Here is a 15,861-nt window from a genome sequence, read left to right on the forward strand (position 1 = left end):
TGTGATAAACGGTAATGAAACCTACAGGGCTTTTTTTATGGTTGATTCCAATATAAGTGACATTCTTATTGTTTGATACACTTTGAGTTGTAATTCATTGTTCTTTGATTAGCCATTATTAGCAGCTGAGACGCTGTTGTGTTGTTGTTTTTAGTCATTCGTAGTTGCTGAAAGGTTTTGTTTATATTTTTGTTTTGTAGGTCTGGTGGGTCTGATAAACAAGAACATGGTGTCCAGTCTGATTTCCAAGTACGCTCAGGTGGTGCTCTGGTTCTGTCGTACGGGTCTGCTGCCTGAAGGATCAGGTACATTGCAGCTGGTTTAAACACCGTACCAGCAATTTCACACGACAGTTTGTCAGAGTCATTTGCTAAGTTTACATGCACGCTGATATTTCACTATTATTCAGAATATGACAATATTCTGAATTTGATGCGGGTCATGTAAACAGCATAATTAGTTTGGCTGCTGTAAACAAATATTCATTAAAATCAGAAGAAATGTGTATGGCTCAAGTCTGTTTCTTGAGTTCTAATTATTAATATTAGGATTATTACTTTTATTTACTTTTTTATTTTGAACAGAAAGTCATTAGTATACAATTTGTTAAGGGTTTGCCGAACTTTTGAACATCACTGTATTCAGTTTTCTTTTTCTCTTTCTCTCTGTGGATTGTAACTTCCCTCCCCACCAGACGACGACGCTCTTCAGATCTCCAGGCCTTTCTACACTCACTCAGTCATCAGCAACTATTATACTATACGCAGGGAGGAGCTCACCAGGCTGGCTAAGTGAGTAGTCTCTGCTTGAAAACATTATAAATCTCAAAGATTTATATTCCAAATCTAGGACTACATTTTGATCATGATGGTGGTCTCAGTTGATGTAATGCCGACACTATTCCGTTGTCTTCTCAGAGGCAAGTGGTGCGCAGACTGCCTGATGATCGACGGTTTGGTTGGTCAGTGTGGTGAACACTTGATCAATCTCTGGAAGAGGGATGAGGGTGGGACAGGGCAATACCCACCACCTACATTGCATGTAAGACTTATTTATTGATATAATGTATTTTTGTACCATCTAATTAATGTCAAATTCATTGTTTGCATCTGTGACTCTTACACTGTGTCAAGAATTAATTTTATACCTTTGACCCACAGGCCTTGTTGGACATTTATCTACTGGACAACATTGATGAAGCTACCAAGCATGCAATTGTATCCTTTAACTATGAATGCCCAAATGTCGAGTCATGTTCATGTCAGTTTTGGCCAGCTTCAGTATTTGTGGTGAATTCAAGGATCGCTTCATTATTTGCTTGTGTAAAATAACAGCCGATAAAAGGGAATGAACATTCATTGTTTTAACATTAGACATAAGAACAAACACTTTTTTGTAATTCTTTTGGTTTCATCACATAAAAACAATTTTTAAATTGGAAACAAACAACCTTTCAACCTTTACTCCTCTTGCATTTCCAAGTGGTATCACTATTGGCGCTGCTGTCGCAAAGACAACTGTATCGCTTTTTGTTTTCCTTAGCCTAGTACCCACCACAGTCTTCACAGTTACTGCAGTTGGTTCATCGTCACCATTTTCACACCTGGTGAAAGTAACTGCAAATAACTTACACTGATACTCTTTGGTGACTGGGGATAGCTACCGATAGCTACCAGGGAAAACAAAAGCGCTATCCTCTTCCTGTTTTGGTTGCACAGTGGTTGATGTACTTTCTCTGTGCGATAAATCAAACCTTCATATTCCTGAGAGATTGCACCTATTGGCTAATTTATTTTGTATTCTAGTAACCTTGGTTCAGTTATAAACTCTAAACTCCCAAATGATAGCCTAAATTAAGTGTGCTGCATGTATGAGCCTTGACCTGTTGTCCCAGGTGATTTACCTGTTGCTGGATGTCATGTACTCCTTCCCCAATAAGGAGGGAGCATCAGTGGAGTCTTTCCCCACAGCTTTTGCTATTCCTATTGGACTGGTGAAACTGGTGCAAGGCCTCTGGCTGCTGGACCATCACGACCACCAGGTACACACCAACACCACCCGCAGAAACATTAAGGACTTTTTAAGATGTGAATTTTGATACAAAGAAGTTGTTACTATGCAAATACTGATATTTGATTTCCCTTAAAGTACAATGAAGCTATTTTGCCTTGCACAACATTAGTGTAAACATTATTGACACTTTTAAATATTACACTCCTCTGACTCCTTTTTAAGATTCTGTCCTTTTTCTTCTTTGTCCTGATCAGAGTTCCTTTGAGTTGCTCCTGCATCCAGCTGCCTCTCAGTGTCAGTTTGACTGGCAGCACGAGCGTGTCCTGCAAGCACTGATGTGCCAGGGCCAACACTCAGTGGCACTGCGATACTTCCACGTTACAAAGCCCCCGATTTCCTCCACCTCCCAGGCCAAACTCTGCATGTCTGTACTGCTACACAACAGGTGAGAGCAAAGGAAAAGGACAGTGTACGCTCAGTTTAACTTAACAACATTGTTAAGGTTTTGCAACAGTGAAATATGGGCAAGAACATGGCGTTTTGTTTTAGGAAACATCGCCTGATGACAATTACAGGTCAACCGATTTATTGACTTCCAGGTTTTTCCTGTTCCAAACCATCGTAATTATATCGGCCTTTAAAAATCCACTATCGGTTGACAACTAATGGCAATCCAATGCTAGCCCTATATTAGGTTACTTTCACATCTGATCTTAACTCTGTTAACCAGCTTATGTGTTTTTTGTTCTTCTCCTCCAGGTGTCTCATAGAAGCGTGGTCTTTACTTCGGCAGCACTCTAACCGCCTCAACATGAGTGAGCTGCTGGGCTTTCTGTATGAGAGCTGCCAGGAGCTGGGCCTCATCAAGGAGCTGCTCAAGCTGCCCCTGGGAGTTCCCGAGCAGGTACGAGAGACATGAGTGAATTTACCAGATCTTAATTGCTGCATTTTTTTAAAACCCTAAGCCTCATTATTCTTCTTGTAGATTAATCTTTCCTCGTGTTTTTGGATTATAAGGTCGCTGTCTAAAGCTTGTGGTTCTTGGCTTTGTGTTTCAGGAATGTTTAGAGAAGTTTCTCCAGGGCACAGGGGGACTCCAGAACAGAGAACTGCTGATGGTTCATTACCTTCAGCAGGCCAACTACATTCCCGCCCTGCAGCTCAACCACGGCCTCAAAATGAACCTGGTGGTATGTTTTGACACTCACATGTAAAGTGTCACGCTGATTATAACAGCATTAGTGGATGTGTATAATTTGTGTGTGCACGCGCATCTTTTTATTGATTGTTATTGGTTAGAATTCAGTTAACTTTGGCTATAAATCAAAACGAGGCCAGTAGCGTTGCTTTTATACATAGACTTTAGACATATAAACTGTGAACCACAGTAAGCATGAAAATTCTGTCACCATGCCGTTATATATAGAGAAGATACTATAAGATTTATAAACACATTCTCTTGCTCCTAGAATGAGCGAGACCCAAAGCTTAAAGAGCGATCCAACATCAGGAACTCAATATTGGATCAGTACGGCAGAGTTTTGCCCAGAGTCCAGAGGAAACTGGCAATGGAGAGATCAAAGCCCTACCAGCATCCCCACACCATCCACAGAGAAGGTAAGGAGACGCTCAACTTGAATTCATGTCCATTGCAATATTTCTCAGTGGTAACATGTTTGTTGTTCGCAACCACAGCTTCAGTGCCTATTATTTTATTGTTCATGCCATCTAAACAACAGCTTAAACATTAATAATCAAATACAAATAACATTTACATACTGTGCTCCAGTTTCTCGGCCACAGCCACTATCAACCATCAGTAAGCGCTCCGTCAATGAGAAGGTGATGTCGAGGGCCGGCTTCATCAACAACGTCCTGACCAAGATTGAGGAGGTGTGGTTAGGCAAAGGAGCTACGCCGCAGTCCTCCCCAGCCAAGAGGTGAGCATGAAATACCAAAATTGCATCTAAGGGGTCACTATTTTTATTGTTTTTCATTTGATTATTTTTTAAATCTTTTTCTTCCATTTTGTTTCTGCCAGCCCCAGGGCAGCAGATCAGAGCCCCAAGCCCTCCTCCTCCTCAGCCATTCCCGACCCCTTCCTGGGAACCCCTATCACCATGACCTCCAAACGAAAATCAAGGTACTCTCATAAGAGCTCCATGTTGGGCTGACTGAAGGTGGCTAGATTAGATTTTAAATAGTTACATCAATGGCACCTACATCTTATATTGTGTCCAGTGATTAGTTGTATACTGTTCACTCTTATTATATACTTGAATGTTTATATTTATATTGCAAAAATGTATAAATGTATGCACAACAGAGCTTTGTTAAGACAGCATCTTAAAGTCATGGATGCTTTGCATTTCCCTCCTCATCTTCAATGTGACCCAGGCTGCTGGACTTGGTGGTTCACCCCTCCTGTCAGACCCCTCGCCCTGTGCTCAGCCCTCCCAGACCTCCCAGCTCCTGGGTTTCTCCTAAGAGTATCGGCAAGGCCCCTGAACTCAGTCTGCTGCAAACACCCCAGGTGGTCAAGGTGAGTACGAAGTTGACACGAGAAGTCAAATCTTTATGTATATTATTTATAAATCTTGTCAAGTATGGTTTCTTTTCCTAATAATGACTCTGCGCTTGTGTTAGCATTTGGTATTTTGTTACTGACACTTCATGTTTTGGTTCTCTCAGCGAGCTCGGGCTTTGGCTGCTTCTGGTCCAGTGTTCTCAGGATTCACTCCCCAGTCCATCCTGCGCAGCAGCCTGAGGCCCACACCTGTCGCCACCCCGTCTGCTTCTCCAGGACGCTCCATCACACCCCCACTCCGCAGCAAAGAGAGTCGCATCACCTTCATTGAAGAGACAGAATCTCCTGAACGGGAGAAGGGTATCCGATGGACCAATGGGGTAAGACCAAGCACTAGATAGGAGTGGTGTGTTGATGGTGAGAAGTCGCCTCACACTCTAACTAAAATGTGCGTGGTGGTCTGTCTAAGCATACTTCTTATCAATTATCATCCCCTTTGTTTAGCTGATAGGTTTGAGTTTGTCTTAATGATAAAATGTGTTTTACTATCTTCTTTGGAACTGTTTCCTCTCTAGATGGCAGCAGACAGTGAAATTAGCTTGCTGACCAGAGGCTCCACACTATCCAAGGCTACACATAAGACCTGGTCCTCACAGCCCGCAGAGGAGGAAGAGAATGGAGATGAAGAAGGGGAGCAACCTCGTGTGAAGTTCTTGCCTCCAGAAGGTGGTATTCCCTCCCCACAGCTGAGATGCTTTCAGAGCGAGTCAACCTCCATCCATGAAGTCGCTGCAGAAACCAGACCATCAGATGCAACACAACCACAACTTAACCTGAGCTTTGACACCAGCCACACATCTGTCCGTTCAACAGACACCACGCTAGAGTTTTATGATGCACCTCTTCCTGATCTCTCAGAGAACCAGGAGGGAGAGGAGGGGCACACTGCTACAGAGAAAGAAGAGGAGGTAGTGACACTGAACATCAAAGACCTAGCTGAAAATCAAGAACCAGAGGAAGAGCCCACGCCAACCACTGAGCTAACCCCTCCCCTGACATCAGAGGCTGGAGAAAAGGAGGAAGAAGAGGAGGTGAAAGAAGACAAAACAGCTAAGGATGTGATGGAGATTGCTCTTGAAGAGGAGGCTAAAAACGAGGAAGATGTTGAGTTCAAAGAGGAGGATGAACAGGATGTTGAGTCAACTCATGAGCATGAAGATGCTGCAGCTCCTCAGCAAGAGGAGATGTCTACTCACAATGAAGGTAATTTATTTGCAGAATTTGTTCTGTTTGTTTATCTATGACTTTATACCAGAGATGGGATGCTTCACACCAGTACGGCACAGTCCCAGAATACAAAGATATGCCAAGCTTTGATATTTACTCTTTTTGAAATAAAAGGTGCTGAAAATATCCATGCCTTTTGCCACACTTTAAAACATTGCTTGACGCATTTTCTACGCCACTAGTTTGTAACCAGGTAACTGAGAGCATGGACTCTGGTGCTGAAGTCGAATCTGCGGATCTACCAGTGGGAGAGGACGTCCAGACAGAACAGACAGAGGTCACTGAATTCACAGAGTTCACCGAGTATCTGAAACCATCTGATGCCACCGAACCCACAAATGACGCAGAAGAGGAGCTGGAGCAATCAACAGGTTCGTCCATAAATGATGCATTTATACTGTGAAAAAACTCCCAAGTTATTACCCCGCATATTAGACAGGAACACAGTGATACATATAAACAGCAGTCAATCGATCAAACTTTATTTGTATATCACTTTCCTAGTGCTTCACAGATGACTGACAAGCCGAGAATAAGACAAAGTGTAGATTGTGAACAACAAAAACAATTTGAGACCAATGCACACGAGACAATAAGAATGATGAAAATGTAATAACACAAGTTAGAATTACAGTAATAGTAATAAAGCTTTGTGAAATAAATAATAGGATTAAAAAACAAAACAAAAATTAATGACAGCTTGACAAAAACATTGACTGGAATCTCATAATTTACTCCTTCTGATGTGTCCAATGTCAAATAATATCAGATTTTTAAAATAACATGATTTACATAGAACCTTTTTTATTACTCAGTCACAACAGAGTAGAGTACAAAGTAGCCGCCCTCCCCTCCACCCCCGCTATTAACATGATCAAAACATGATAATTGTAATCACTCTTTCGGTTTGGATTGGTTTATTTTTTGGAGAAACGTGGTGAGAACACCCACGATAAACACATTAGAATGTCCTGCTGGTGCAACCATCACTCACCTGTTTTCAGGTAAAGATTTTTTTTGAAGATGGCACGGCAGTATAATGCACAGGAGGCGTGTTGGCTGTTTCAGGACAGTGGTGACAGCATAGCATTAGCAGCATACCAGATCTGGAGGACTGTGATACTGTTGATAAGCTAACTTTTTTGGATGGACCAGATAGGAGAGCATTACTGTAGTCCAGCCTGCTTGATATTAAAGCGGGCTTTAGCCTCTGAGTGTCACTCAGAGAACACAGTGGGGAAATGGTGTAACACATGGCTTTTCAGTATAGGTTGAACCAGTTATATTACCCTACCATGCCAAGGTTATAATGACCTCATACTAAGATGTTTCTTCTTTTTTATCTGACAGATCTGACGGAATTTGTGCAGAGACATCTCTTCGGCAGCGATCTGTCTCCTCCGCTCACCCGCTCAGGAATCCACGACGCATCACAGACCCTGACATCCTTTAACAGGTCTGTACCCTTCTTGTTCTCAAAAAGATGAAAGTAATCTCTTTATTATAACATGTTAAATTTCAAAGCCATCAAAAACATTCTTTGTAATCGATATCTCAGAAGTGTATAATTAAATAAGAATAAAAATCACTCAAATGTAACACTGAATCTTTTTAAGTTTTTTCAGTCGCCCAGGAACCTTTTATGGGACTTGGGGAGTTTTATCTTCATTCAGCCAGCAGGAGTTCTAGTTTTGGTTCCTGGGACTTTAACCATAGTTTGACAAGGGATTGTAGGTCATGAGAAATTGAACATGAACAAACTCAAGGAACAGGATTTTTTTTTTTTTAGCTGAAAATATTATTTAGGTCATATAGGTCTATATTGAAACAACCCTTTGATGTCAATGAGTGTACATATCAATTAAATGTGGGGATTTGGTTCGAAACTGCTACATTTGTGCTTTTCTAGCCCTTTCAGCTGTTTACTGTTATGTTTATGACAGTTTGAAAGATAATATTCTCCTTTCTCCCAGTGAGCTGCCAGGTGAGGCTGAAGAGGAGGCGCAGGCAGCTGTTGAAGCTCCACCGGTGTTCACCAGCCAAAAATCTACTGCCTCTGTGACATCCTCTGAGCCAACTGGCACAGACTCCCACTGTGAGGAAGATTTTACACACATGCACATTAACACTGGTGCTTTAACTGTTAACTGTGTCTTTTTACTGGTTTACTCACACACCTGCACTTTTCTGCTTTCTTTGTATCTCCTAGCTGTTGTGAGTGTAAATGATAGTGAAGACCTTTCTAGTGCTCTGTCTGAGGAAGAAGAAGAAGAAGAAGAAGATGAGGAGGAGGAGGAGTCTGATCAAGCTGAGGAGGAGGAGGAGGAGGAAGAAGGGGATGAAGAGGAGGAGGAGGAAGAAGACTCTGGTAGTGAGGTGGAGATCATTGAGGAGGTCCAGGGTAATGGGAGACTACCACCCCTCCAACCCAGTTCAGTCTTTGTACAACAAGGACACACACACTTCCTGCCAGGTCTGCCAGAGCAAGAGGCTGCGGAGTTCTCTCTGATCACACCTGGCACAGAGATAAAGGTAACAAAGTTGTGATAAACATTTTGAATCCTTTTCTGTCATTAAAATCAATCGTTTAATCAGTGAAGAAAATCAACAAATCATTTTTCCTGTGTGTTTACAGATGGTAGAGGAGGACATGGAAGGTGAGGTGGTGATGGTGAGACTCGGGGCAGATGAAGGTGGGATGGAGGCAGATGAGGATGAGCAAGGATCATCATACATGGAGCTCAAACCCTCCACCACTCTCCTGGTACCCCTGGAGCTTGTGGAGGGGCAGGACAGCCTGATCCATCCACAGCTGGGTCTTCCAGATCTTCAGCAAACAATTGTGCCAGACGACCCGAGATCTGAATCTCAGAGCGGCTTCTCTCTGATGCTGGATTTGGACGAGGAAGGGAATAAAGAGGCAGACATGCTGCCCATGGAGAACGATTTGCAGTCCTCTGACCCTCCCACTCTGTTTCCAGCAGTGGAGGTTATTGATGAACTTGAGGCCAAACCTGAGGTTATTGTTCTGGGCACAGATGATCAGGATCCTCTTTTGTCTGAAGAAGTGTTAGAAGAGGACCACAGGGAAGAGATGGACACCTTGGATGGAATTGAGTTAGATGGACTGACAGAGTCAGAAATTGTAAAACTGGGTGAGGAAGCTGACGTACAAACTGAAAACACTGGGGAAAACCATGAGAACGAGGATACTGAGGAACAGAGCAATGCAGAGTTAGTAATGTTGGTTGAAGACCATAAAGCTGAAGGTCCTTCAGCCGCTGAACCAAGTCCAGAGGAAGACGTCCCTGCAGTGACGATGGTTGAAGATCATGAACCTGAAGTTCTTTCAGCCTCTGAACCAAGTCCTGAGGAAGACATCCCTGCAGTGACGTTGGGTGAAGATCATGAACATGAAGTTCTTTCAGCCTCTGCACCAAGCCCAGTGGAAGAACTCCTGGCAGCTGTGGAAGACAAAGACTCTACTGCAGAGAAAGATGCTACTGAGGAGAAGATGGGAGAGGACAAACCAACACCTGCTGAGGACCAGGAAGAGCCTGAAGAGAATGGACCTGTTGATATGGACAAGGACACAATTCCCAGCACGGAGACATCAACTGTTGAGGAGGAGAAGCAGCAGGACCACAAAGTGTTATCAGAGACAGAAGATAACAAGGAAGACATTAATACAGAGACGGAAACAAAAAGGAGAACCAGGGGAAGACCGAGAAAAGATAACGATGTTAAGGAAGAGAAACCTATGGAGCAGGTTTTGAGCTCAAATACCCAACCAGAGGAACCATCTGTGCCAGAGACCCCCACTTCTCAGAGGAAAAAGAAAGCTCCCTCCACCCCAACAAGGAGGACCACGAGAGGGAGGACGGTTACCTTTATCTCTCCCCTCCTGGAGGAAGTGGAGGAGCCAGAGGAGGAGGCAGAAACAAGCACTCTGGTGCCTGCCTCGCCACGTCGCACACCTCGAAAAGGTAAACAGACCAAAGACACTAAAGTCCGAGCTAGCACACCTCGAAGAAGTACTCGCAATGCCCAGCCAGAGCCTCCGAGAGACGAGTTTGAAGAGGAGGACGCCATGGATAATGATACCACAGTTGCAACAACCTCAAAGGTCTCTTCTCCAGCCAGACGGCGGGTTTCCCAGAGGGCCACCTCAACAAGGACCAGCCAGAGGACCCAGAAAGAAAGTGAGGAGGTGTCTGAAGTCAAAGATGAGGAAGAACAAGAGGAGGTCACAGATACAAAACTTTCTCGACGACGAACCTCCAAAACTTCAACACCGGCTAAACAAAGAACCACTCAGGGAAACACTCCAAGGAGGTCCAGCAGAAGGATATTGAATAGCAGCGTGGTGGAGTCAACACCGTTAGAGATCTTGAAAGAAGAGGAACAGCTGGAGGTCACTCCATCCCCTGTCAAACGCAACCTCAGGAAGAGTAAGACCGAACTATCAGAGACGCAGCCAGCCGTGCAGGAAGAGAAAGAGGAGGAGCCAAAGAAACCCTCTAGCCCTGGTAGGGCGACTCGACAGTCCAATCGGATCACCCTAAATGTTTATCCAGAAGTAAGTGATTCATTTCTTTGGAAGTTGTTATGTTAACTAAGCTGAAAACTGTCAGATTGATAAGGGATTTTCTGTCAGTAGCACACCAAGAATGTAAAGCTTCATCTTTTTCACCATCATCTTACGTTGACAGTTAGTTTGATGTTAAACCATCTACTGACTTTTCTCATTGAAACACAGCTTTGTTTTACTTCATATCATTTTAAGTTTCACCCTTTTTGTCCATTTTACATTATCCTGTATCATAACCCGATCCATTCATTGTCCATCATCAATGACCTTTTACACTCCCAGGTGAAACTGGTTCCTGTATCAATTCCTCAGAGTGCTAGGAAGACGAGAGGAGAGACAATTACTGAAAATATAAAGAAGAGTGGAGTTCAACTTGAGCCTGAACTTAACAGTAACGCTGGTCACACCAACTCCCGTCGACCCACCAGAAGCAAACTCTGGGATCACCCTGAGGAAGACCTTCCCTTACTGGACTCACCGTTGGAGGTGGATTCTGAAACCCCTGTTGCGGACGCCCTCATCAAGAGACTTCAGGATGAGGAAGACAAGCCGGATGGTATGTATGAGGCTGCGTACGGACAGGAAATAGACCTGTGTTTTTCTGCTTCTCAGTTTATGACAGATGTCGGTCATAGAATTAAGAGGCTTAGATGTATTGACATAACTTGACACCTGTGGCAAGTGTCCAGTTTGTATAATTAGTGCGGATCCAATGAGTTTTTGAAATTTTGGGGAGGGGGCTGGGTCTGCGAGGACAGAGTTACAGGGAATTAAATGAAGTCACTTTATGACTGCCTCGGTGCTTTAAGGTCAGAGTCTTTTAAAGACTCTTTATGACAATATGTCAAGCTTAATTTGGACTGTTAATTAGCCTCATGCCATGTTCACACTGGACGCGGAAGTGTCCAGATTTGTTCATTGTTCGGCAGCCACCTGTCAGCACTCCCCTGTCCGTTCACACCACAAGCTAATTTTTCCGGGGCGGTCAGCAAGTTGTTCTGCTACTCTGATTGCATGTGTGTGTAGCTCTGCTCGTCTCTCTCGCTCTATTTAGACAGAAATTACAATTATGTGGAAATGTGGGATGCATATTTTATCATTTATCAGTCAGAAATATTAGATAATATCTAATATGTCCTTTATATTGCTCAAAATACATTTTCAGTGGGTTTTCTTGCCTGATTCACTTGCAGAAAAAATATAGACCAGATGCCAAAACTGTTGGGGCAGATCGCAAGCTAGCAACAGGGCTCAGCACCACACTATGTCCAGTGTGAACAGCCCAATCGACATTGGTGGCAAAAGCGAGTGGGTAGTGCTCCATGAAAAATCAGTATGCTTTGCGGCGCTTCTGCATCCAGTATGAACCCAGTGTTAGAAGTGTGATTTGTTTTGATTGAGCAAATGCCAACCATCTCAGTTTGGATGTAAAGTAACATTACCTGTGTTAACATTATTTTCCGCGTTGTAGTTTCCTGTAAAAATGTCAGTGAAAAATCCCTGTGATGTGAAAAATACATGCCGAGCAGTCACTGGTGCGCGGAGCGGAGTCCGCGCGGTCGTAAAATCTGAGCTTTGCGTGCACAGGGCATGCGGACGTCCGCTTAGAGTCCACGCGGACGTCCGCGGAATCCGTTCCGCGTATGTTCCGCCCAAGTATGTTTGGGCCTTAACGCGCATGTCGCGGAGCGGTGAACAAACCAGACAACACAATGTCAGGAGAAATTGAAAAGATATGCCGTCTATGTAAAGTCAGCTTGTTAATTAAGGAGCCATTACATGTTCAAGAGTTTTATAAAGCTGCTCAAACGCCAAAGAGAGGCTATAAGTGAACGTTTCAGCGGCGACGCGTAATGACCACCCCCCGGGCGATGACATCGTTCATCGGCGATTTCACTAGATGGCGATAGGACGATAGGATATGGACAAGATCGCCCAACTCTAGCTCCTCAGCTGAAGTGCCAACTGACTTAAACTCAACATTAGCCCCCGATGGTTACGTTTTCATACCTCCATAGAAAACGGCAAACAGATTGATTTATAGAGAAACAAGTTTAACAACAGTAAAACTATATTGAAACATCTGTTTACAAACTCTCACACAACTTGTGAAGTATAATTCAAGTCTCATTTATTCAGTCATATGTACAGTACTTTCCAAACACATGCATTCTTACTAAAAAACCTTAGCTTTGAAGAGAGCGTAGATAGACTGGACATAGACTGTAAATTCACATTTTAAAGCTCATATTTAAAACACCTCTTTTCTCCCCAGACTCCTTGACTCAGAATGATGTGAGTCGAGTCAGATTTGGCTTTTCAATACGAATATTTGACTTTTTTTGTTGTTGTTTGTTTTGTTTTGCTTTTTTTCATGTAGAGATTGAACTGTATTCAGCAGAATGTTCAGTGCAACAGTGACATTAATGTAATACATTAAAGAAGCAAACTACTCTAACAGATCAAAAAAACAACTGCTCGACTTGAGGGTATCTCGGTTCACTAAAGGCTCTCCGACCGATTATTCGCATCTCTGATTTTCAGAGGGCAACCTTACATCTTATCACCCTTTTCATGTGTTTGCATACCTGGAATAAAGAAGCTTAAATGTATGGACATAAAGTGTAAGAACTCTTGTGCGCTTACAGGAGGAGTGGTCGTCACCAAGATAGTAAGAACCAGCAAGAGGAGTACGAAGTCATCAGTGGAGCAGGTTCACTCACTACTCTCTGTAAAAGACAGCCTGGTCCCTGAACCTGAGGAGGAGGAGTCTAGTCCAGGCGAGCATTCATTCATCTACTCCCCCTCACGAAGAAGAACAAGAGGTGAGCTGTTAATCCATTTACCTGTACCTCCATCCATCCATCCATCCATGATTGTTTTAACCCTGTGTTGTGTCTGTGTTTCAGCTTCAAGAGCAGAGTCTCCCGGCCCGAGTGAAGAGTCTGCAGCGCCCGTCACTCGCAGCAGGAGAAGAGTTGTCAAAGATGCCTCTGTTGCTCCTCATGTAAGTTCTTCTGCTTATGATGCTCACACTTTTTATGTGGAGGAGGAGGGATTAATTTTTTAACCTGTACATAAGTACTTTGTAACATGTAATTCAATGAGTTTATTGTACTCTGGCACAAAGCAGAGTAGTTTTGTGATTACTTTGTTTTCATGCTGTTCTTTATTTATTTTCAGGATGAAATTGCTTCAGAAGAAAATCAGGTTGAAGTGGAGAAAGCAGCAGGACCTTCTAAGACCAGAAAAGCAGGCAGACCAACGGCCAAGTAAGATCCTGTTGTCCTCCTGCCTTATAGAGCCCTAACACTGGGTTTGCACTGGACGTGGAAGTGTCACGAGGACGTAGAGTGCTCCCTGCTTCCTTTTGGCACCATTGTTAACCAGTTGGGTTGTTTACACTGGAAAACGTTTGAAACAACCAGGCGACTGCTTGAGTGACAACTGACGTATCGGGGCACTTCCACGTCCAGTGTGAACCTGGTGTAAAACTGATGATTCAAGAAAGAACTTCTTAGTTTAAAGAATTTTATTAATATTTACTCTTGTATGCTCTTTTTGTTTGGACTCAAAAACCACTTCCTGTTATTTTTTTCCCCCATCAGGTCCAAAGCAGCATTGGAGCCGCCTCCCGTAGCAGAGGTGGACCTGATCTCGCCTCTGCCCAGCCCAACTAGTCCGGTTCCACGAGCACTGAAGAGGATTATGGAGGGAGAGGCCCCGGCCCCGAGCATGAATCTGCGACGCAAACGCATAATGGACACCGTTTTCACAAAACCCGTCACACGGAGAAAGAAACTTTGAGGAGGTTGGTGGTGGGTTTAACCAGTGAACCTCAGACAGCCACCGGAAGATCTGAACCAACTCAGTCAGGAGCTTTCAACCCATCATGGTTCCACTTCCTCCGATGCCTCACAGGGCTGCGGCTGTCTTTGTGTATTTACTTTCCTCTCGGACAATAAAATAAAAGCAATTTAGGCATGAAAATATATTTTTGGGACAAAACACACTGGTGGATAGCAGTGTGAGAGAGGCATATATATTTTTGGAGTTTACACGTCCCGCTCATACTCACTTGATTTCACTTGATCTTGTGTCTGTGGCCATTTTGTGTTGGACGATTTGCGACGCTCCCCGTAATCTGCTTAGTTCTCTGGACACAGAATGAATGGCACAAGGGAAAGCAATCAATGTGGGCTTTTAGAAGCTCCCATTAATAAAACCAGTGAGACTGAACTGAACCTGCCTCAGATGAAGAGGTTTTATCACATTCTCTTTTATTTTATTTTTTGTTTTGTTTTGTTTTTGTTGTTTACTTTTAAGATTTTCGAGGCCTGCTGTTTTTTCTTTTTAAGAAGAAAAGCAACCATCCCAGTGGAGACCGAATATTTCTACTGATAGATTTGTATATAGTCTTTTGCTATGTTCCAAATAAAATTAATAAATAAATCGTAAAAGGATTACGTTCATTTTCAAGCTGAATGCGTTTGATCATCTAATCAGACTGCCTACGCCATAGTCTTAACATTTGGGGGATTTTCTGTGAGAGAGGCAGACTTGTACACTATTGCCATCAGATCTGGACTGTTTTTGTATGTAATGGGGATGTTGTACAGTGTGAAAGAAACAAAAGACTTGCACAGCGGTTTGGAGTTGTTAAAATAGTTTTGGGACATGTTAATAGGCTTGTTTAATTAAATTTATGGCACCACCATCTGACACATAGGCTATTTTCTGATGAATGTATGTAGAATGTCTTATTTTTGATGACTGCTCTTTGATAAATATGGTTAAGCTTGAATACTTCTCTACTCCTGGTGTTGAGTGATTGTCTCAATCGATTTAATTTACCGTCTTTAATTGTGTTTGTTAGTTTGGTGGGCGGACAGAACGACTGGGCCACAGCGCCCTTTTCTTTCTGTCTGATGTGTGCAGTGAACCACTGAGAGGAGCTACAAGCGTCTCATTATCCCTCCAAACAGCAGAGACCAGATCCTGCTGCTGCCTCAGACTGGGTGTCTGCAGGTCCTTAAAATGTCTTTAATTTAATTTGATAAGTATAAGGCCTTAAAAGACATTAAATAATATTTAATTTGTGATGTCTGAATTGCAGCAGACATTTTATCTAATTTAATTTATCCATCTTTTAGTTGTGTGTGTCAAAATGATTCAAACTCTTCTGTGTGAAAGCCCACATTTCTGACGTTACAAATCTTTTAACCTTCCACTGAACCTAAGAGTGTCTTTTTACTTCACACCTGCACCTAACCTGTTGGCAAAATGTAGATTAACCCTTTGAAACCCGAGCAAATTAGCTTGACTTTTATTCAAAAACATGGAAAAAAGGCAATGAGAAATTTATGACATGTCCCATAAATTAACAAGATATTTAAATGTTTTAAAAAGTAACTTTAGTAACTAAGAAGTTACCCCAAAATAA

The 15,861-nt window shown here is 42.9% G+C and overlaps 1 protein-coding gene across 2 annotated transcripts in view; it reads left to right on the forward strand.

Annotated features, from left to right (window-relative positions):
- The window catches only part of ahctf1 (AT hook containing transcription factor 1), a 28,158-nt gene extending 12,926 nt beyond the window's left edge, over nucleotides 1-15,232 (forward strand). For both annotated transcript variants that reach the window (XM_050051650.1, XM_050051660.1), the window contains exons 17-40: nucleotides 201-305; nucleotides 695-791; nucleotides 918-1,041; nucleotides 1,161-1,217; nucleotides 1,895-2,041; nucleotides 2,268-2,458; nucleotides 2,773-2,917; nucleotides 3,072-3,203; nucleotides 3,483-3,630; nucleotides 3,803-3,953; nucleotides 4,055-4,156; nucleotides 4,411-4,555; nucleotides 4,705-4,920; nucleotides 5,116-5,803; nucleotides 6,010-6,198; nucleotides 7,178-7,283; nucleotides 7,801-7,922; nucleotides 8,037-8,359; nucleotides 8,463-10,406; nucleotides 10,701-10,974; nucleotides 13,067-13,243; nucleotides 13,328-13,425; nucleotides 13,602-13,690; nucleotides 14,027-15,232. In XM_050051650.1, coding sequence (XP_049907607.1) covers nucleotides 201-305; nucleotides 695-791; nucleotides 918-1,041; nucleotides 1,161-1,217; nucleotides 1,895-2,041; nucleotides 2,268-2,458; nucleotides 2,773-2,917; nucleotides 3,072-3,203; nucleotides 3,483-3,630; nucleotides 3,803-3,953; nucleotides 4,055-4,156; nucleotides 4,411-4,555; nucleotides 4,705-4,920; nucleotides 5,116-5,803; nucleotides 6,010-6,198; nucleotides 7,178-7,283; nucleotides 7,801-7,922; nucleotides 8,037-8,359; nucleotides 8,463-10,406; nucleotides 10,701-10,974; nucleotides 13,067-13,243; nucleotides 13,328-13,425; nucleotides 13,602-13,690; nucleotides 14,027-14,225 — 5,969 coding nt within the window. In that variant the 3' untranslated portion in view covers nucleotides 14,226-15,232. The remainder of the gene's footprint in view (nucleotides 1-200; nucleotides 306-694; nucleotides 792-917; nucleotides 1,042-1,160; nucleotides 1,218-1,894; nucleotides 2,042-2,267; nucleotides 2,459-2,772; nucleotides 2,918-3,071; nucleotides 3,204-3,482; nucleotides 3,631-3,802; nucleotides 3,954-4,054; nucleotides 4,157-4,410; nucleotides 4,556-4,704; nucleotides 4,921-5,115; nucleotides 5,804-6,009; nucleotides 6,199-7,177; nucleotides 7,284-7,800; nucleotides 7,923-8,036; nucleotides 8,360-8,462; nucleotides 10,407-10,700; nucleotides 10,975-13,066; nucleotides 13,244-13,327; nucleotides 13,426-13,601; nucleotides 13,691-14,026) is intronic.
- The last annotated feature ends 629 nt before the right edge of the window (nucleotides 15,233-15,861 follow it).

This window comes from Epinephelus moara, chromosome 1 (genome assembly GCF_006386435.1).
Source record: "Epinephelus moara isolate mb chromosome 1, YSFRI_EMoa_1.0, whole genome shotgun sequence".
Classification (NCBI taxonomy): Eukaryota; Metazoa; Chordata; class Actinopteri; order Perciformes; family Serranidae; genus Epinephelus; species Epinephelus moara.